We start from the raw sequence: 22,654 nt of genomic DNA, 5'->3' as shown, positions 1-22,654 counted from the left end.
TTCAGACCTTAGAGGACATGTTAAGAGCCGTAGTGCTCGACCGAGTAGGAAATTGGGAGTCAGTATTGCCACTTATAGAGTTTGCTTACAACAACAGTTATCAGGCAACTATAAACATGGCCCCATATGAAGCACTGTATGGGAGGAAATGTAGATCACCGCTTTATTGGGATGAGGTCGGTGAGAGAAAGACGCTTGGACCGGATTCTGTAGAGGAAATGATAGAGATCGTCCGCCAGATCTGTGAGAGAATCAAGGAAGCTCAAGACAGGCAGAAGTCTTACGCGGATGCTCACCAAACCGACCTGCAGTTCAAGGCGGGAGACAATGTTTTTCTAAAAGTATCTCCGTCTAAAGGGATTACAAGATTCGGCATCAAGGGCAAGCTAAGACCACGTTTCATCGGACCCTACGAGATTCTAGAAAAAGTGGGTCCTGTGGCGTACAGATTGGCACTCCCACCGAGTTTCGGGAACGTGCACAATGTCTTTCACGTGTCACAATTGAGGAAATACGTGTTCGACCCGAAACACATAGTCCACTAAGAAGAAATAGTTTTGGAACCAGACTTAAGCTATGAAGAGAAGCCAGAGGCAATCTTGGATAGGAAGGTCAAGGAATTGAGGAATAAATCTATTGTAACAGTGAAAGTTTTATGGAAACATCATGGTCACGAGGAAGCAACGTAGGAATTGGAAGACAAGATGAAAGAAAAGTACCCAGAGCTTTTTGGGTAACTTAAGCAAAATTTCGGGACGAAATTTTCGTTAAGGAGGGTAGAATGTAATACCCGCACCTTTTTTTTTTTTCTCTCTCGCCTTTTTATTATCGAACTAAGGATGTGAAGTTCCCAGTTCATGAAGAATTAATGAGACACGAGCTTTTGTTGTGAAATTTAAAACTTCTATTTACAAGTAAAAGCTAAGGAATCAAATGAACTAAGCAATTGGAATTTATTGTAGAATATCATGAATTTTATTTTTCTTCGAGTAGCAGTTCTTCTACATTAACCGATCAACAAATTTTCAAAAACTTCAATACTTAGAACAAGGCTTAACAAATGAACAACTGATAAATCACATGGATCAAGTCCTCAAAGAAAGAAAACATGAATGGAAAGATATGTAAAAAAAAAAAAAAAGAGTACATTCGGGCCTTTTCTCCAGGCCCGATTTAAGGCCCGTTTCGGGCAGCCGTCGGCCCAATTGGTGAACCAAGGCCCACTCGAAGTGCAGCCGGATGGGAGCTGAGATTCCTCTCACCTGCAAGATAAACACAAGCTTTAGAGGCCTTGAGACAAGAGCAATCAATGGAATGCTTATAAGAGGGAAGGAACAAACCTTCTTTTTCCTTGAAGACCAAGAACTTGCCAAAAAAAAAGGGGGGGGGGATCTCCAGCCTGCAAACCCTTCATAATGCAGCACCTTGGCACAACATCCCCTGCCTCTCTACAATCAAACAACCCCAATTAAGAACTAGTACTAGGTACCCATAAAAATACAAGTTTTGCAGCCATGAAGGAGAGACAATGGGATCACTAAAGGTGAGATTCTCTGCAACATAGCAACAAATGGTACAGCAGCCATTTAAGGCTCACGAGTACACCACAACCAATCTATAAAAATCCCCTCCACAACACATTCAACTCCCTTCTGCATACCATCAAATTTTTCAGCAAAATAGAGAGTAAAGAGTGGCATAACCGAGAGCAACAACAAGGGCAGCCCCATCTTCTTCACTAACATAAGAGGTAACACACAACTCCCCTTATGACTCCTTTTTCATCCATGTACAAAATCACCACACAACCATGCTTAAGCACAAAGAGGTCACTTACAAATCCACAACCCGGAATCAGTAAGAAGAACAAATACAAGCAAGAACAGAGCACCTCAACATAGAAATCTTAAATAGCATTCTAAATCCTAAATAGAACCAGTAAAGCACTAGCACACTCCTTGCCTTTCTTTGATTTCATGTTTAAGACAAGAAAGTTTAGAGCTTTACAAAATAATGAAACAAGAGGAACAACATGCTGCTGTCTTTTACTCAAACTCAGTAGCCATGCCAACTTAAAATCTCTAATTTCCTTAATCATGAACACAAAAAAAAACCAAGGAATCCACTCATGCTCATACAAATTTTAGCCAAGATCACAACATCACAAATCCCGACATGCTCAAAACTGTGAATCTGAACTATGACTTAAACTAAGAATTTAAATCGGGACTTAGCTACGAGGAGAGAGGGGCGGCCGGGTGAGCCGCAGCTTGACGGAGAGCTGGATGGCGAGACAGGCAGCGAAGGGCGAGCCTGCAGAGGCCAAAACAGAGGCTGCCTCGCACGATAACACCTCCGACGACGGAGTACAACCACGGCGGTGACCAATCGGCGACGATTTCGCAAGAGAGAGAGGAAACGGAGGAAGGGAAAGGGCGACGCCCCCTCCCTAACCGGGATAGCAGCAGTTTTGTTCCACCGCGTCGGGAGCGGCGAGGCCTCGGCCGTGCGGCGACGGGGGGAAACCCAGCGGCGAGCTCGCCGAAGAGGAAAGAGAGTACGAATGAGTCGAAGGGGAAACCCGATCAGTGAGGAGAAAAGCTAATCCGTGCCTGGGATCCTCGGCGGTCGGCGTGGGATCGTCGGAGCGGCGGTCGACGGGCGGCAAGGGAGAGACGCGCCGCCGATTTCCTCTTCAATTTAGGGTTTTGATTTGGGAATTTCTGGTGTGTGATTGAAGAGAGAGAGACCGATAGTTTTGAGAAGGGAAGTGTTTGGGCCTTCCTTTATTTTGTTGTTGGGCTTCTCCTTTTTAATGGTGTTGGGTTGTTTGTTTTATTTGTAAGAGTTTGGGCCACCAATTAAATAAAGTATGGACTAAGAATTTAATTAAATCATGGACTCTCCTACGTTACGGATTAAATAATAGTCCGCTAATTATTTCCACGAGAATAAGTCTAAATTTTCTTTCCGGAATTTAGAATGAGAGCTCAAATGATTAATTTTATGAAATTGTGATGCACTAACGACGAATAGACCTCGAGCCTAAATTTTTCTTAGTACTTAAATAAATGGCTTAGGAGGTAGCACCCTCTAGTTATGCGAGTAATTTTCTCAATTTAATTAAATCTACTGATTTAATTAATATTCAAGAAATCTAGAACTCTTCTAGAAATTTTAAGAAAGAATAAAATGATCACGCACTTAGGATGCATTCATGTTTAAGCATAAGGGATATCTCAAAGTCTAATAAAGTATATTTATGTTATTTACTAAAGGGGCGTCTACGAACGTCGTCTAAAGCCAAGTTAAGGAAATTACGGAAGGAGCGTTAGCTTTTGAGGTGGGCATTTCTTTAAAAATATGAACTTGCCTTTTTATGATGATGAGAAAATTTTGCTACTTAAGTTTTGTCATGCCACTTTATGTTTTTATGGATTACCTATCTGCTTGGCTATGCCAATATATGTTAAATCGAATTCAGGTCCCAGTAGGGCCGCAAACCCTACTCGGACTAGTGTACACATAAGGGGACCGTGAGCTAACAAAAGGGGTTGGCCGGTCCAGTGACCGTCGTGGAATGTGGCCACATTCCCGGTTCACACAATGTTCAGATATGGTAGATCTATGTCATATGATTGCGCAATCAACTTTATGAAATGAAAAGGATTTTAGTGACACGGGCCTTTCAAGTTAAAACCCCGTGTTCACTCAACGGGCTGACAAAACTCTTTATGAAAATTATATTTTGGCAATGTGCCCACTGAGTATATCAAATACTCAGCCCTGCATGTTTTTTTTCTAATATGCAGGTTGAACATGGACGGGCAGGCGATGGTGTTGGGAGTAGATCCTCAAATAAGTCAATAGGTAGCCCAGGGTAGTATGTCTCCATACATACTACCTTGTCTTGGACATTTCCGCTGTGATAAGATTTTAAAATAAGAATTTGTGAACCCAGGAAGCACTCTGATTTTATGTTGTCCTAATTCACTTTCGCCTGTGAGACTATTATCCTAGTTTTCATCTTATAAATCATGTTTATTCCATCCCTTTGGTTCTAAGGTGTTATTTAAATCACGTTTAGATGCAGTCATTACCATATAGGAAGTTTGTGGTCGTGACAGAGTGGTATCAGAGCACCGTTCTTTCGCTCTGGACCCAAGAACCTTCTTTTCAAGCCTTAGTCTAGAATAATAGTACTAGACTAGAATAGTACTAAAATGGAAAGCTTAAAGGGACCCAACACCTCGACTCGTCACGTTCAACTGCAGCAATGAGGTAAGAAAGAAGTTCTTACCAGGAAATTTTCAGTTATTCATGAAAGAACTTGATAAAAGGAAAAATGATTTCTTTCTGAAGATATTGTGAAAACATTCAAGGTTTTCAAGGAAAAGCATGTAAATTCCAATTTTTCTATGAACTATGGAATTTCAAGTTAAAATGTTAAGCATAAGGATGTCTTGAGACAAATGCTAAAGTATTATTAATTACGCATGCTCGATTATGTGAAGTATGATAGATTAAGAATTTTCTTTTTTTGAAAGTTACGAAATGACTAATGCATGCGAACATAGTATGCCTAAGAAGTACATTAGGCTGAACGCTCTTGAACAGTGATATAAGTTGATGACTTCCTTTCCGCTTGCCTAAGCGATAAAGCGAACAAGTATATGCAAGTTAGGGCAAAATCCTAATTTTGTTTTAAAAATGAGGAGATACAGGTGAATGGGTCTAAAGTGGAACCCACACCTTTTCCTCTACCATATGTCTTGACGAGACCACAATCCATGATGTTGTAATTGGAACAATTCCAAATGTACAATAATGAACCTAAAAATTTATAAATAACCCATCTATTCTTAGATGGTAACGATCACACGAGATACGAGAAACTACCTACGGCATGGGCGTCTGTTAAACGTTTTAAATGATGAGAACAACATGAAGTACCCTTTGTCTTCATGAACTCAATCATAACCAAAATGAGCGTACCCTCGGTTCAGTAAAGGAGGTGTATCCTTACACGAAAAGATATCGTACCTATGATCTAATTAAGTGATCCAGTCTTGCGTAGCAAGTCAAGGAGGCTACGCGATCTAGAAACAATGCTTATAGCACGTTGTGAAGCACGATGGAGAGTGCAATATTCTACGAGAAGGACCGCTCTGACTTATCAAGAACATTATGAAAATATGACCTTCAACGGAAGTTATTAGTTATAACACCAGGAATCCTAGCTTGGAATGTACGGTTTCCTAGAACGCTCTGATCATGTTCGAGCCCCGAAAGAACAAACAAGAAAGTGTCACATAACTGGAACAAATGATTATGGCCAACAGTACTTACTTGGATTCCCATCGATATCTTTCTATGAACCTCCTTAATGAAAATGCCCTCGTCTACTCTAGACTCCAGATTGACTCACATTTATACAAGTAATGCCTCACTTTTTCCTTTCCTATGAAAGTTGTGACTCCCTTCTAGTTGTTGGCTATAAAAGTTGAGCTCATTATTCAGAAAATGTAAAGTGTTGACTTCTTAAGCCCCGGTCATAAACCTTCGATTCTAAAGTTTCTTACAACCATGCCCTTCAAAATAAACTCATTTTGAACATCCTTAACAAGGGTGTATTACCGTCTATTTAAGATTTTTGATTGACTCATGTTTTTGCAAGTAATAAGTCGCTATCATTTTTTTTTTTCAACGAAAGTAGTGACTCACTTTCAAATCCTAAATTCAGAAGAACTCATATGTTCTCAATTATCTTTGTTGGTTGTTGTCTCCTACGCCCCATCATTTATAAGATCAATATCCTGGTTTCTTTAACTCTCACGATATAACTTCACCCTTAAGTTGCTTATTGTTCAGAAATTTCTCCTCTGAGAATGGCATATTAAGTGGGACTTTGGTTCACCTCCTTATTTAGCAACCATATTTGTGACTATTTCATTCTTATAGGGGTGAAAACTCTTTTTAGCTTAGTCCCACTACATGTATTGTTTCTAGCTCATGATTTCTTTCTGAAACACTGAGTTAAGGCTAATGTATTGCATTTTCCTTGATGGTAGTTGACTTCTCCAAAAATATTTCTTTCACCTTGGTCACTACGGTGAATCCATTGATGTACTTCCATGATTTCCACATTATGATGTTGGTAAACCATGATCAACGTTAATTCATGGCAATTGTTTACATTTCTAAACCTTCCTGCGTCTAATCATCTGAGGTCTTGACATGTTGAAACCATCATCCTTAATGTCCGGATCTAGTCAATTTGAACGGACAATTGAACTATCTTATTTGACAGCTTACTATGGAAATTGAGAGTTAATACAGTATCATCTTATTCTCATGACCTACCTCATGTTCTTTCAAGCTCCCATCAGAAGTGGATTCACAAATTCAATGGGTTTAATTATTTGAAACCATTTGAACCTTGAAGTTCTTTGAATGGATACGATAAGTTATATTGAACTTAGTATTTTCCTTCAAAATCAATTTTCACGATTTAATGATGAAAATTGAGTCGAACAAGAGATGTTATTCTTGTCCCCTTTGATATTATGGAGACCTTCAAATTTTCAATCATGCTCCTTCTATGTTTCCTATCCAAGTTAAGACTGTTAGATTAATCTTCAAGTTCTTGATATAAGACTCTCGAGAAATGCATAGCCTTAATTTCTCTCAGATACGTATGATAAATAAGTTCATGTTGACACCCGTGTAGAAAATGATACACCAACCAGAGGCGTCGCATAATCGCCAACACGAAACATTTAATATTTCACATATACGCACCGCTTGTAACAAGCTGGTAAAAGATCGAATATTATGATATTAGGATAGGTAATTAGGCTTAAGCAGAGAAATGTTAAGGAATATATATGGATCAAATGATTTTTGGCGATGAAGAAGTTCATAAATACAAGTGTGTAATGGATCGAAATGCTTATTAGAAGTAAGATAAGTGAGCCACAAGAAATGAAGACTCAATCATGGATATGTAGTGAAAATCATGAAGAAAATGCGATTTCATTCGTCGTTTATGTTCGATGAAACTAATTCCATCAACCAGAGAGATTCGTCTGATAGTTGGCCAGGAAGAGCCACAGGTTGGAGAGACATTGGAGAAAAAGAACGAGTGATAGCACCATTACCCTCACCATCCCTGCTACGGGAGGAGAGAAATCAAAGTGTTCTTTAAAAAGTTATCGCGAGAGAACAGATATGGAGTCCTACAATGTGGAGTAAGGAAAAATGTTAGTAACAAAATTCGAAGAAGTATTCTATGATATTCCACACCGTCGATTAAGCGATCCAAAAGGAGGAAAAGACGATAGAGTTTTGTGTTAATCTAGACATAAGATCTAGATCATCGTGGAAAGTCATGTTAGATTATCTTACTACGAATCGCTCAGTCTAACAAATGGGCATAGAGCCAGCAATGTTTGGGGCAGTAAGCCAACACCTCCACTCTACTATTCCTGTATTCGAGGATAAATATAATTAAAACGAAGTTTGTACTAAATTATGAAAAAAATGGATCACGACCGGCAAAAAAAAAGTATCCTTAAGACTACGAAAAGTAGACTACCCCAGCTATGTAGAAGGTTATGAAGTCTAATTTGCTAGCCCTATGACTATAATTACGATCGATGCAAGCATTAGGGAATTCCGTATGTGACGATGAAGCTTAAGATGAGGAATGGCTTCACCAGTCATAGAAAATAAATTAATCAATGGATGACTTGAATCAGCCTCAGTATCAAAGGAAGGCACCATACGGAATGACGCCTAACGAGTGAGAAGAACTAAAGATACAGTTCCGAGAACTAAAGATACAGTTCCGAGAACTACTAGACCTGGGTTTCATCCGACCCAGTGTGTACGACCATGAGGTACACCAGTACTCTTCGTGAAGAAGAAGGACGGAACACTGAGAATTTGTATCGACTACAGAGAGTTGAACAAGCTGACGCTCAAGAACAAGTATCCTCTACCAAGAATTGATGACCTTTTTGACCAACTTCGAGGGGCTGGTGTATTCTCGAAAATGGATTTGAGATCAGGCTATCACCAACTGAAAGTCCGACGTGACGATGTACCCAAGACGGCGTTCCGCACTAGATACGGCCATTACGAATTCACTGTGATGCCTTTCGGGCTTACAAATGCCCCGGCCGTGTTCATGGACTTAATGAACCGCCTGTTCCACCCATATTTGGACAAGTTCGTCCTAGTCTTTATAGATGATGTACGCATCTACTCGAAGAACGAGAAGGAACACGAGGAACATTTGAGAACCACCTTAGAGACGTTGAGAGCCGAGAAGCTCTATGCTAAGTTTAGCAAATGTGAGTTCTGGCTCAATGAGGTGAACTTCCTAGGACACATAATAACGGCAGAAGGGATCCGAGTGGACCCTGCAAAAGTGGAAGCAGTACAACGTTGGCAGTCACCGACAACACCTAGTGAAATTCGAAGTTTCTTAGGTTTAGCTGGATATTATCGGAGGTTTATTGAAGGATTTTCTAAAATAGCCAGACCACTGACTCAACAGCTCAAGAAAGGAGCCAAGGTCAATTGGACGCCGGAGTGCGAAGTAAGCTTCCAACTATTAAAAGAAAAGTTGACCACCGCACCAGTCCTAGCCGTGCCAGCACCAGAAGCAGGCTATGTAGTGTACACCGATGCTTCAAAGATCGGACTTGGATGCGTATTGATGCAGAATGGCAAGGTGATCGCATACGCGTCACGCCAACTCAGGCCACACGAGCTAAATTACCCCACTCATGATCTGGAATTAGCAGCAGTGGTACATGCCTTGAAGATTTGGAGACATCACCCCTACGGGGTTCGAGGTGAGATCTTCACGGACCACAAGAGCCTTAAGTATTTTTTCGAGCAGAAGGATTTGAAAATGCGACAACGCAGATGGCTCGAATTAGTCAAGGATTATGACTGTGGTATAAACTACCACCCAGGCAAGGCGAATGTAGTGGCAGATGCCTTGAGCAGGAAAACTATACCCCAAGTGGCCACCTTCCTCACACAAAATGAGGAACTTATACGGGAATTCGCTAACATGCGATTAGAGGTAGTAAGAGCACCAGAGACGGTGGAAAGTAGAATCGCCACTCTAGTGATTGAGCCAGACTTAAGAGCCAGAATTGTTGAGGCTCAAAGGAGTGATGAAGCATTAGAGAAATTTTCGACTTAAAGTGAGGACGGGAAAAGAGGTGAGTTACCACGAAGAAGGAGATAACGCCCTCACGTTTGAAGGAAGATTATGTGTGCCCAATGATGAGACTCTCAGGAATGAGATCATGAGCGAAGCTCACGAAACACCCTATGCTGCCACCCAGGAAGTACAAAAATGTATCAAGATATGAAGAAACAGTTTTGGTGGGGTGGCATGAAGAGGAGCATAGCGTCGTTTGTAGAAAGGTGCTTAGCATGCCAACAAGTGAAGGCTCTACATCAATGACCCTATGGGAAATTGCAACCCCTAGAAATTCCAATGAGGGAATACTGCTATTTGGGTGATTATAGATCGCCTCACCAAGAGCGCCCACTTTGTACCAGTTCGTATCACTTACGGATCGGACAAGTTAGCTCAGATCTATGTGCAGGAGATCATACGATTACATGGAATACCGGTGGCGATCACATTAGACCGTGATCCAAAATTTACTTCTAGATTTTGGATAAGCCTGCAGCAAGAGTTAGGCACCAGACTGAATTTCAGTACGGCATTCCATCCACAGACTGATGGGCAGTCCGAGAGGACAATTCAGACCTTAGAGGACATGTTAAGAGCCGTAGTGCTCGACCGAGGAGGAAATTGGGAGTCAGTATTGCCACTTATAGAGTTTGCTTACAACAACAGTTATCAGGCAACTATAAACATGGCCCCATATGAAGCACTGTATGGGAGGAAATGTAGATCACCGCTTTATTGGGATGAGGTCGGTGAGAGAAAGACGCTTGGACCGGATTCTGTAGAGGAAATGATAGAGATCGTCCGCCAGATCCGTGAGAGAATCAAGGAAGCTCAAGACAGGCAGAAGTCTTACGCGGATGCTCGCCAAACCGACCTGCAATTCAAGGCGGGAGACAATGTTTTTCTAAAAGTATCTCCGTCTAAAGGGATTACAAGATTCGGCATCAAGGGCAAGCTAAGACCACGTTTCATCGGACCCTACGAGATTCTAGAAAAAGTGGGTCCTGTGGCGTACACAGATTGGCACTCCCACCGAGTTTCGGGAACGTGCACAATGTCTTTCACGTGTCACAATTGAGGAAATACGTGTTCGACCCGAAACACATAGTCCACTAAGAAGAAATAGTTTTGGAACCAGACTTAAGCTATGAAGAGAAGCCAGAGGCAATCTTGAATAGGAAGGTCAAGGAATTGAGGAATAAATCTATTGTAACAGTGAAAGTTTTATGGAAACATCATGGTCACGAGGAAGCAACGTAGGAATTGGAAGACAAGATGAAAGAAAAGTACCCAGAGCTTTTTGGGTAACTTAAGCAAAATTTCGGGACGAAATTTTCGTTAAGGAGGGTAGAATGTAATACCCGCACCTTTTTTTTTTTCTCTCTCGCCTTTTTATTATCGAACTAAGGATGTGAAGTTCCCAGTTCATGAAGAATTAATGAGACACGAGCTTTTGTTGTGAAATTTAAAACTTCTATTTACAAGTAAAAGCTAAGGAATCAAATGAACTAAGCAATTGGAATTTATTGTAGAATATCATGAATTTTATTTTTCTTCGAGTAGCAGTTCTTCTACATTAACCGATCAACAAATTTTCAAAAACTTCAATACTTAGAACAAGGCTTAACAAATGAACAACTGATAAATCACATGGATCAAGTCCTCAAAGAAAGAAAACATGAATGGAAAGATATGTAAAAAAAAAAAAAAGAGTACATTCGGGTCTTTTCTCCAGGCCCGATTTAAGGCCCGTTTCGGGCAGCCGTCGGCCCAATTGGTGAACCCGGGCCCATTCGAAGTGCAGCCGGATGGGAGCTGAGATTCCTCTCACCTGTAAGATAAACACAAGCTTTAGAGGCCTTGAGACAAGAGCAATCAATGGAATGCTTATAAGAGGGAAGGAACAAACCTTCTTTTTCCTTGAAGACCAAGAACTTGCCAAAAAAAAGGGGGGGGGGGAGGGATCTCCAGCCTGCAAACCCTTCATAATGCAGCACCTTGGCACAACATCCCCTGCCTCTCTACAATCAAACAACCCCAATTAAGAACTAGTACTAGGTACCCATAAAAATACAAGTTTTGCAGCCATGAAGGAGAGACAATGGGATCACTAAAGGTGAGATTCTCTGCAACATAGCAACAAATGGTACAGCAGCCATTTAAGGCTCACGAGTACACCACAACCAATCTATAAAAATCCCCTCCACAACACATTCAACTCCCTTCTGCATACCATCAAATTTTTCAGCAAAATAGAGAGTAAAGAGTGGCATAACCGAGAGCAACAACAAGGGCAGCCCCATCTTCTTCACTAACATAAGAGGTAACACACAACTCCCCTTATGACTCCTTTTTCATCCATGTACAAAATCACCACACAACCATGCTTAAGCACAAAGAGGTCACTTACAAATCCACAACCCGGAATCAGTAAGAAGAACAAATACAAGCAAGAACAGAGCACCTCAACATAGAAATCTTAATAGCATTCTAAATCCTAAATAGAACCAGTAAAGCACTAGCACACTCCTTGCCTTTCTTTGATTTCATGTTTAAGACAAGAAAGTTTAGAGCTTTACAAAATAATGAAACAAGAGGAACAACATGCTGCTGTCTTTTACTCAAACTCAGTAGCCATGCCAACTTAAAATCTCTAATTTCCTTAATCATGAACACAAAAAAAAAACCAAGGAATCCACTCATGCTCATACAAATTTTAGCCAAGATCACAACATCACAAATCCCGACATGCTCAAAACTGTGAATCTGAACTAAGACTTAAACTAAGAATTTAAATCGGGACTTAGCTACGAGGAGAGAGGGGCGGCCGGGTGAGCCGCAGCTTGACGGAGAGCTGGATGGCGAGACAGGCAGCGAAGGGCGAGCCTGCAGAGGCCAAAACAGAGGCTGCCTCGCACGATAACACCTCCGACGACGGAGTACAACCACGGCGGTGACCAATCGGCGACGATTTCGCAAGAGAGAGAGGAAACGGAGGAAGGGAAAGGGCGACGCCCCCTCCCTAACCGGGATAGCAGCAGTTTTGTTCCACCGCGTCGGGAGCGGCGAGGCCTCGGCCGTGCGGCGACGGGGGGAAACCCAGCGGCGAGCTCGCCGAAGAGGAAAGAGAGTACGAATGAGTCGAAGGGGAAACCCGATCAGTGAGGAGAAAAGCTAATCCGTGCCTGGGATCCTCGGCGGTCGGCGTGGGATCGTCGGAGCGGCGGTCGACGGGCGGCAAGGGAGAGACGCGCCGCCGATTTCCTCTTCAATTTAGGGTTTTGATTTGGGAATTTCTGGTGTGTGATTGAAGAGAGAGAGACCGATAGTTTTGAGAAGGGAAGTGTTTGGGCCTTCCTTTATTTTGTTGTTGGGCTTCTCCTTTTTAATGGTGTTGGGCTGTTTGTTTTATTTGTAAGAGTTTGGGCCACCAATTAAATAAAGTATGGACTAAGAATTTAATTAAATCATGGACTCTCCTACGTTACGGATTAAATAATAGTCCGCTAATTATTTCCACGAGAATAAGTCTAAATTTTCTTTCCGGAATTTAGAATGAGAGCTCAAATGATTAATTTTATGAAATTGTGATGCACTAACGACGAATAGACCTCGAGCCTAAATTTTTCTTAGTACTTAAATAAATGGCTTAGGAGGTAGCACCCTCTAGTTATGCGAGTAATTTTCTCAATTTAATTAAATCTACTGATTTAATTAATATTCAAGAAATCTAGAACTCTTCTAGAAATTTTAAGAAAGAATAAAATGATCACGCACTTAGGATGCATTCATGTTTAAGCATAAGGGATATCTCAAAGTCTAATAAAGTATATTTATGTTATTTACTAAAGGGGCGTCTACGAACGTCGTCTAAAGCCAAGTTAAGGAAATTACGGAAGGAGCGTTAGCTTTTGAGGTGGGCATTTCTTTAAAAATATGAACTTGCCTTTTTATGATGATGAGAAAATTTTGCTACTTAAGTTTTGTCATGCCACTTTATGTTTTTATGGATTACCTATCTGCTTGGCTATGCCAATATATGTTAAATCGAATTCGGGTCCCAGTAGGGCCGCAAACCCTACTCGGACTAGTGTACACATAAGGGGACCGTGAGCTAACAAAAGGGGTTGGCCGGTCCAGTGACCGTCGTGGAATGTGGCCACATTCCCGGTTCACACAATGTTCAAATATGGTAGATCTATGTCATATGATTGCGCAATCAACTTTATGAAATGAAAAGGATTTTAGTGACACGGGCCTTTCAAGTTAAAACCCCGTGTTCACTCAACGGGCTGACAAAACTCTTTATGAAAATTATATTTTGGCAATGTGCCCACTGAGTATATCAAATACTCAGCCCTGCATGTTTTTTTTCTAATGTGCAGGTTGAACGTGGACGGGCAGGCGATGGTGTTGGGAGTAGATCCTCAAATAAGTCAATAGGTAGCCCAGGGTAGTATGTCTCCATACATACTACCTTGTCTTGGACATTTCCGCTGTGATAAGATTTTAAAATAAGAATTTGTGAACCCAGGAAGCACTCTGATTTTATGTTGTCCTAATTCACTTTCGCCTGTGAGACTATTATCCTAGTTTTCATCTTATAAATCATGTTTATTCCATCCCTTTGGTTCTAAGGTTTTATTTAAATCACGTTTAGATGCAGTCATTACCATATAGGAAGTTTGTGGTCGTGACATATATATATATATATAGGGGCACACTATGGTGACACCAATATTAAAGTGACAATGTAACACCATAGTCAACCGTTGGATCTCTTATATAGATGGCTTAGATTGGATTGTAGAAACAGACCACGGATTGCTTGGTAGTGAATAATGTGTTGCTCTGCAGGTTAATTTTGTCTTTTTAGTGGAATTAAATTCCAAAATGGAGCGGAAAATCCCGGTTATTTTGGGCGCTAACACACGCCCACAACGTGAGAAACTGAATCGGTTCTCTCTCCAAATCTCCCAGTCGATCATTTACCGATTCATTCCAATCTATCAGCCACCGATTTTTTTCATGAATTTAAACAAACCCTAGTCTACTGCTGCTCTCACCAAAACTCTACGCCAGCGTTCTCGTTCGGGGGTTCTCTTCTTTTTAGTGTGGGATTCCCCCATCAGTAGTTACTCCCAAAATCGGCGACTGAAGTTTGTTGGTTTGCATTATCGGTTAGTCTGAATGCTTAGTGATTGTCTTCTTCATTTTTATGTTCCTACCTTTTTTCACCACGACTAGTTTGAATTATATTGTTCTGTGTTTTGGTTTTGTTAAGTCCATGAACTTTCAGGATTAAATTTAAAAGAATCGGTTTTTGCTATGTTCTATGTAGTTTTTTTGCATGCTTACAGATTTCCCCGTTGATTCGCTTTCATGGAACTATTTTTTTTTCTGATTGAAGATTGATTTTTTTGCTTACTCTGGAGTTACATAATGCTTGGTATGTTGGTAGACCATGTTTTCTAAAAATTGGTTGCAGATTGCTGGTTAAGATTGATTTGTTTGCTTACTCTAGTGTTACATAATGCTTGGTTTGTTGTTCGAACTTGTTTTTTTTAAAAGTGGTTCGACCCTGACCCTGTTTGCTAGCTCTAAAATTGGTTACTAGGTCTATTTTTATGCTCTATTCTATGTTTTTTTTTGCTTGTTTACAGATGTCTGAGTTGTTTCGGTTTATTTTGGGTTTTTTTTGTTTGCTCATAGAATCTTGATATTTTGCTGACTCCAGAGTTATATAATGCTTGTTCTGCTGTTGCACAATGTTTTCTAAAAATTGGTTGCCGATTGTTGACTGAACATTGCTGTTTTGCTTACTCTAGAGTTAGATAAAGCTTGGTCTGCTTATGCACAATATTTTCTAAAAAGTGGTTGTCGATTGCTGATCAAGATTGACATTTTGCGTACTCTAGAGTTAGATAATGCTTTGTCTTTTGGCCGTGCTTGGTTCTTTGTTGTTGATTGCTTGGTTGTGACCTTGCTTGGTTCTTTGTTGTTTATTGCTTAGTTGTGACCTTGCTTGGTTCTTTGTTGTTGATTGCTTGGTTTTAAGGATATTAAACGCTTGAGATCATGTCAGTTCATTTTTGCAACCATTTTCTTACGCGTGGTTATATTTTGTTGTTTGCTTGGTTGTCAGTGCACTATTTGCTTATTCTATAAGTAGAACATTCATATTAGAAACTGTGTATACTACTTGATGAAGCATTGCTCATTCTAGATTTATTAAATCCTTGGTTGCTTACTGAGTGAAGAATTCATTCTGTAATTCTATGTTGTTGTTTGCTTAGGTGGTATTTCATTTAATATGTTTGCTTATGTATGTATCACCATTTGCTTGTGTGCAATTGTCATATGGTTTATCTTAAATTAGTTTTTGGTGTGATTAATTTGTTTTTTATAAAGCAACAGAGAAGAAAACTTTTGCAATGGTTAGAAATACCAAGGCTATCGAAGAGGGAAGCCAAAGGACAGCTGCTGAATCATCTCACAATATGACAGAACAAGATGGTGGAACATGGAAGAAATCTGATGAAGACGAAGGTATTATAAACTGCTTGGTTAATTAAAAATCGTTGCTTGTTTACGTATTATATCCTTTTTCATTTCATTCAATACTAACTGTGACCCATTCACAAATGCTCTCTATGCTACCTCATGCTCGGGTTCATGTAGCCGTTGTTAATGGATGGAGTGCTTACTTAAATAATAATGAATAGTACAAGTCGCAAGAATCACCATCTCGTCTGTTCATGAGTACCTTCCCATGTGTACGTATCTATATTACACATTCTGGTTTGTGAATACCTTTTTGGTATTAATGATTCGATTTTATTTTGCAGAGAGATATTGTTGTAGGCCAGCATTCGAATTGGAATGAGGCGCATGCATATAAATTCTTCCATGATAGAGTTCAAGCTGAGATAAAGTATATCGACAACTTTCGATGGGATCGATATAATCTGGTAAATAGTTGGTAATCATAAGTATGCAATGTCGTACAGTCCAACATGCAACACTTGTTTAGCTATAAAGCAAAAATTGACACCACATTTATTTTGCCAGGTCTTCTTCCCAATTGCATCGACATACTTATACTACGTTGTATGTTTTGACTTTTTGAAGTCTAAAGTGTACATACTCGACAGCAGACAAAGTGGACGTCCTTTTGAAAATAGATATGGCAGTGTGGTTGCAAATCTGGTAAGCGCCCTGCATATATTTTAGAAGGAAAAAAGGCTATCTTTATTTTGTGTGAATATTACCTTTTTTGTTCTTGCTTGCAGACTGCCTTGTTTATATAGCTGTTGGAGGAAAGCAAGTGTGTGAGCTTTAGGCGGATGTTGAGAAAAGCTACAACTGAAGTGCTGGAATTCAAGTGGAAAACAAATGGAGTTACAGAAGATATAGGAGTGTATGCTATGCGCCATATGGAGACGTATATGGGGACAAAAGTTAATGATTGGAAGTGCGACCTTACCAACAAGCCATCCAAGGCATTCCAGTTGCTCCGTGCAAAATTCGTTACAGTTATGGTTTATAGTAACGAAAACAAGGTCATTGATTACATGATGAGAACAACAACAAGACACATGGAAGAAGCATAAGAAAAAGGAGACGTTGATGTTGAAAAAATGGTGGCAAATTTTCCCAAACCTTGAATGCTGAATGACATTGATTGTGACAAGTGACAATTACTTTGTTCTGATTTGATTTTGTTTTGAATATTGGTTTGTTTTGGTTTTAAAATTTTGTTATTGTTTGTTCTGTTTTTTTCTTTATGGAGAAATATGTTTGAATACTTGAAATTAGGAAAGCAAAATAAGGTAATGCTATGCCAACCAAGCAAATGCATAAACATAATCAAGCATTAAATTAAATGTAACCAAGCATTTGGTTATAAGTGCACTAACATTCTACTACCAAAAGTATTCATTCGCATCTACCGGCAACTAAAGCGATATTAACACGCAATCTCATATATCCAAGTAGTCATGAACACTAACAAGCAATAAATTGAATGCATCCAAGCAATCTAAGCATATCCATAAACTTAATCAAGCAGTAAATTGAATGTATCCCAGCAATTGGTTATTAGTTCTATGTACAAAGTTCCACGCGTACAAGTATTAATCTGCGCCAACCTGCAACTAGAACATTATTAAAACGCAGTCCAATATATCCAAACTGTTGTTTATATGTTAAACCACGAAAAGCCATACACATAATCAAGCAATAAAATAAATGTGTCCAAGCAATCAAAACAAATCCATAAACCTAATATGAACGGACAACCCAACATTTAAAAAGCTTGAAAAAAAATCTGATATTCAACATCTGAATTAAAAATTGAAAAAACTAAACTAAGAAAGCTGAATGACATTGATTTTGAAAAGTGAGAATTACGTTTTTCTGATTTGAATTTGTTTGGAATATAGGTTTGTTTTGGTTTAAGAATTCTTTAGGTTTTAAAATTTTGTTATTCGTTTTTCTATTCTTTTCTTTATGGAAAAATATGTTTGAACACTTGAAATTAGGACAGCTAAATAAAGTAATGATATGCCAACCAAGCAAATGCATAAACATAATCAGGCATTAAATTTAACGATACCAAGCATTTGGTTATAAGTACAGTAAAATTGTAGTAACAAAAGTATTCATTCGCATGTACAGGCAACTAAAGCAATATTAACACGCAATCCCATATGTCCATACGTCTCTATAAGTAAATCCTAGCAAAACCATAAACATTAACAAGCAATAAATTGAATATGTCCAAGCAATTCAACATCCGAATTAAAAATTGAAAAAACTAAACTAAGAAAGCATTCTAGCGCAAAAAATCTGCAACTGAAATTTCGCACACTTGGACAGGTTTGGATATACTTGACTTCAACCACCTCCCATTGTAGTACTTTTCAGGAATAACCTTGACACACCTATTCTTGAAAACCAAAAATATGTGGCTACAAATAAATCCCTCCCTTCCGAACAGCTTGCAAGAGCATGAATAAGAATCTTCGCTAATTAGATATGTTACCACATATGATTTACCGTACAAGTCCTTTATAGTGGAGATCTCTAAAACATCATTTTTGCACACTCCATCAGTACTACAGTGGTGTAATGCATCCACTATCTCTTGTTGTACTCTTTTTAACATGTGGTCTGTATACTTTGTCGCAGCATGTTTCTCCAGAAGCAGGTCAGTAGAAAATGATGGGATAATTGTTGTATCAACATAATCCAACTTAGAGCTGGAATTTCTCTGAGCAGCCAATGCGTGATCGAAACACATAAGGAATTCCACAAGATTTGAGCGCGGCCTTGTAAATGTTTTGAAAAAACTATTCTCACACTCTGATACAGACATGGTCCTAATCATCGACCCCATAGGAAAATCTCTGAAGAATGCAGGGACCCACATCGTTCTATTCTGGAACATTGTAACAAACCACTCCACGTCAAGTAGCTCATAACGTTCCATTATCCCCATCCACGTATCTTCAAATTCAACAGGCTCTAATACATCTGACCACACACAAGCACTTATCTCTTTCTTCAAATCTTCATTTTCTAGCGATCTCCTTGGGACTTTGTCAGTAAGCTTTAGCATGATGTGCCACATGCACCATCTATGCCTTGTACCCACCAAAACATCCCGAATTGCGGCTCTCATCCCCCGATCTTGGTCTGTCACCATCATTGCAGGTGCCTTTCCCATTTCTTGCTACAAATGTTACAGGTTTTCCATGGTTATCCTTCCCAGTGAACGGACAGAAGATCATGCAATACCTGTGAATTAATCGAATTGGGGTAAGCACTATGTAAATCTTTAATAAGCAAAGTAATAAACTATGTCAAGCATTCTAGTATTTTACAAAAAAATATGTGATATACATAATAAGACAATATAGTAAATGAAACTGTATTGTCAACCAAGCAAATGCATAAACATAATCAAGCATTAAATTAAATGTAACCAAGCATTTGATTATAAGTAAAGTAACATTCTACTAACAAAAGTATTCATTCGCGTCTACCGGCAACTAAAGCGATATTAACACGCAATCCCATATATCCAAGCAGTTGCTTATAATTAAATCCTAGCAAAACCATACACATTAACAAGCAACATTTTAAATGTGTCTAAGCAATCTAAGCAAATCCATAAACTTAATCAAATAGTAAATTGAATGTATCCCATCAATTGGTGGTAAGTTCTATGTACACAACGTAGTCTTATATATCCAATCTGTTGCTTATAAGTTAAACCACGAAAAGCCATACACATAATCAAATTGGGCTAAGCACTATGTAAATCTTTAATAAGCAAAGTAATAAACTTTGTCAAGCATTATAGTATTTCACAAAAAATGATGTGATATACTTAATAAGACAATACCTGTTGGTGTTGTACGTGGCGTCAAACGAGACAACATCACCATACATGTGATAGTTTTTCTTCGATATTGCGTCGCACTAGAATATTGCTTTCAACTCATTCTCAGACCCAAGCTCGTAGTGATAAGTGAAACCATCACATGCCTTCTTTCTCCTCGCCATTTCATCTAACATCATTTGTGCGTCGGACCCTTCAACATATGTTTTCAAACTATGCACAGCATTCCTAAGTTCGGTTACAGTGATTCCCACAGTGTCGTAACCCCCAAGAAATTCTTTTAGAAACTTGAAGGTAATGGATGGCCCAATGTTTGCTTTCGTGCAATCCCATATGAATTTCTTGTGTACCTCACTCAACTTACGATTTAAATACATATACCGCCTAAGAGGAAGTCCTATCATACTATGATTGTGTTCCTCAACAAACTCATGCACCGTATACCCAACAAAATTACCCACCACAACGTACCTCAATGAGATTCTAGCCTTACAGTCACATCTTTTAGAGGTTCTTCTGCGCTTGTAAATAAATCCTTCACGAGCATGAATGTGATCCATTTCAATCCCATTCTTCAACCCTTGCCTGTTGCACACAATATATTGCCAAGTAACACACTCACGTGAAGATTTGATTCCACGTTTCTGGGTGTCGAAGCCAGCTTCACGAGCATAAGCATCGTAGAAAGCAATTCCGGCGTCCAAAGTGTTGAATTTCTTGCCAACGAATGGTTTTAGGTTGTCAGAGCACACGGGCACACAAGCAGCTGCGTAGGATATACAAAAAGCAATAATATCAAAAGAACCAAGCAACAAATGGTATTACATCAAGCAAACTAAAGAAACAAAGTCACAGTAGAATTAAAACACAACAAGCATTGTCATTCAAACAAAGAAGCAATACAGTATATTTGTCTTTGTAATTGCTTGTTAATTAATAATTTTAAGTAAGTAATAGGAGTCCGGGCACACAAACAGCTGCATATGATAAAAAAAAAAAAAAAAAAAAAAAAAAAAAAAAAAGCAATAATATCAAAAGAACCAAGCAACAAATGGTATTACATCAAGCAAACTGGAGATTCAAACTCACAGTTGAATTAAAGCACAACAAGCATTGCCATTCAAACAAAGAAGCAATACAATATTTTTGTCTCTGCAATTACTTGTTAATTAATAATTTTAAGCAAGCAATAGGAGATATTGTAACAGTAGCAAAAACAAATAGAGCTAAGTAATGTAGCAACAAAACATATTTAACAAAGCAAATATATTTTATCAACTAAGCAATGCAAATGGATCACCATCAGAAAGCAACGCAACATATTAATAACAGCGCAGCGCAATCTGCTCTGCGAAGTAACACAAATACTGAGTATCCTCCTAGATATCAGTGACATGGATATTAAACATCATTCTCCATAGATTGACTACTGACTGAATATTGAAGGGAAAATTACAGAGAAGAGAATGGAAATAGCGCTTAAGATTAAAACAATCGCGTAATATAGCTATGGCGGTTTTTTCCTAGAGATTTCAGAGATAAATGGTGAAAATAGAAGAAAGAGAGAAGGAAGAAAAATTGTGAATTGCGTTTCGGAAGAAACGCAATGCATAAATATGGAGGTTTTTTCCTAGAGATTTCAGAGATAAATTGCGAAAATAGAAGAAAGAGAGAAGGAAGAAAAACTGCGAATTGCGTTTCGGAAGAAACGCGATGCAAAAATATGGAGGTTTTTTCCTAGAGATTTCAGAGATAAATTGCGAAACTAGAAGAAAGATAGAATGAAGAAATACCGTGAATTGCGTTTCGGAATAAACTGATGCAAATGTGATTTCCAGATATAGCCTTTAGCAATATTTTTATTCATTTTAATAATAAATCTACAAATGTCACTTTAAAATTGAATCTCACACCAAATCTAACGCCTAAGATTGGTGGCACAGTGTCACTGAGAATGGCGTTGTCATTCTAGCAATTCCCTATATATATATATATAGGATTGTGATCAATTGAGATTATTTAGCCTAATTGAGAAATGAGATGCAATATCAGCCACTCATTTTTATTAAATGATTGGTCCAGATTTTTCCACACAATACATATTTTTAGATTAATTTAATATGAAAGGGCATAATGGTAATTTTATATGTTAACTAGGGTTCAGCAAATAGCACCACAATCCCCCAAGCCTTCGTCACCCCCAATTCGGATTTCTCCCCCAATTAACTCTCTCTCTAACTTCTCCACGAAAGATCAATCCATCCGGCGACTTCGATTCCCCGCTCCGCCACCCCTCTCTCGCCACCGGCCGTTCCTCCGGCACGGCCTTCTCCGTCTCAATCCTCACCCCGCCGTCCAATCTGGAATAGATTTGTACCAGCAGCGGCGCCTACTTCAGTTTCCTAACAATGTCCGGCACCGAATCCTGCAACCAACAATCGATTTTCGCCAGAGATCACCGCCTCTGGTACGCGAATCGATCGATTCCTCGCTCCTGTGATGAGCTGGGGGAAGTGTTGGCCCGATCGATGCGTAGGGGAATTGCCGTGGGGGTTTGAATTTCTTCGTTCGGATTAGGGTGAAATTTTTATTTGGTTTGTTTAGGTGGATGGTAGTATAAATTGAAGGAAAATGGTTGACATGCTGTTGAAATCATTTCTTGGTTTGTTGCAGTGTGGTATGTAATGAGAAAATTTTAGTAACAGAGATTTGCTTTCATTTTTAATGTTTAAGCTTGGCTGATTATTTTGCAATTGCAGTGAATTGTAGTAGGCAGATGAGGTTATCAATTGTGTTGGATGTGAGGTGGATTCGGGAATAAGCTTAATCATAATGCCTCTAGATGTTTGGTGATATTCTCCGGTTGGGAATTAGCTATCTTTCTTTTTTTAATGTTGCTGTTGACATTAATTATATGTAAAACGTTGTTGTTGACATTAATTACGTACATAGTTTGTTGACATGAATTATATATAGCTCATTGACATAATAACGTTTGTTGTTGACATGAATTATATAGG

General features: G+C 39.1%; 2 protein-coding genes and 2 long non-coding RNA genes across 4 annotated transcripts; all 4 read right to left on the bottom strand.

Annotated features, from left to right (window-relative positions):
* Positions 1–952: 952 nt before the first annotated feature.
* LOC148933481 (uncharacterized) lies at positions 953–2,783 on the bottom strand. The gene is made up of 2 exons (XR_016130779.1): positions 1,341–2,783; positions 953–1,262 (listed from the first exon to the last, which is right to left on the bottom strand). It is a non-coding gene; the product is annotated as an uncharacterized LOC148933481 (long non-coding RNA).
* Positions 2,784–10,748: 7,965 nt separating this feature from the next.
* On the bottom strand, positions 10,749–12,582 carry LOC148933480 (uncharacterized). Its single transcript, XR_016130775.1, has 2 exons — positions 11,136–12,582; positions 10,749–11,057 (listed from the first exon to the last, which is right to left on the bottom strand). It is a non-coding gene; the product is annotated as an uncharacterized LOC148933480 (long non-coding RNA).
* Positions 12,583–17,889: 5,307 nt separating this feature from the next.
* Positions 17,890–18,956, bottom strand: LOC148933479 (protein FAR1-RELATED SEQUENCE 5-like). Its single transcript, XM_089060271.1, has 2 exons — positions 18,099–18,956; positions 17,890–17,964 (listed from the first exon to the last, which is right to left on the bottom strand). The coding sequence occupies exons 1-2, from the start codon at positions 18,954–18,956 to the stop codon at positions 17,890–17,892; spliced, it is 933 nt and encodes a 310-aa protein (XP_088916397.1).
* Positions 18,957–19,714: 758 nt separating this feature from the next.
* Positions 19,715–21,030, bottom strand: LOC148933478 (protein FAR1-RELATED SEQUENCE 5-like). Its single transcript, XM_089060268.1, has 2 exons — positions 21,003–21,030; positions 19,715–20,400 (listed from the first exon to the last, which is right to left on the bottom strand). The coding sequence occupies exons 1-2, from the start codon at positions 21,028–21,030 to the stop codon at positions 19,715–19,717; spliced, it is 714 nt and encodes a 237-aa protein (XP_088916394.1).
* Positions 21,031–22,654: the final 1,624 nt, after the last annotated feature.

Source organism: Salvia hispanica, chromosome 1 (assembly GCF_029641045.1).
Source record: "Salvia hispanica isolate PSC_SH4W2 chromosome 1, Shi_PSC_v1, whole genome shotgun sequence".
In the NCBI taxonomy this organism is placed as follows: Eukaryota; Viridiplantae; Streptophyta; class Magnoliopsida; order Lamiales; family Lamiaceae; genus Salvia; species Salvia hispanica.
This window is presented reverse-complemented; position numbering and strand designations above follow the sequence as displayed.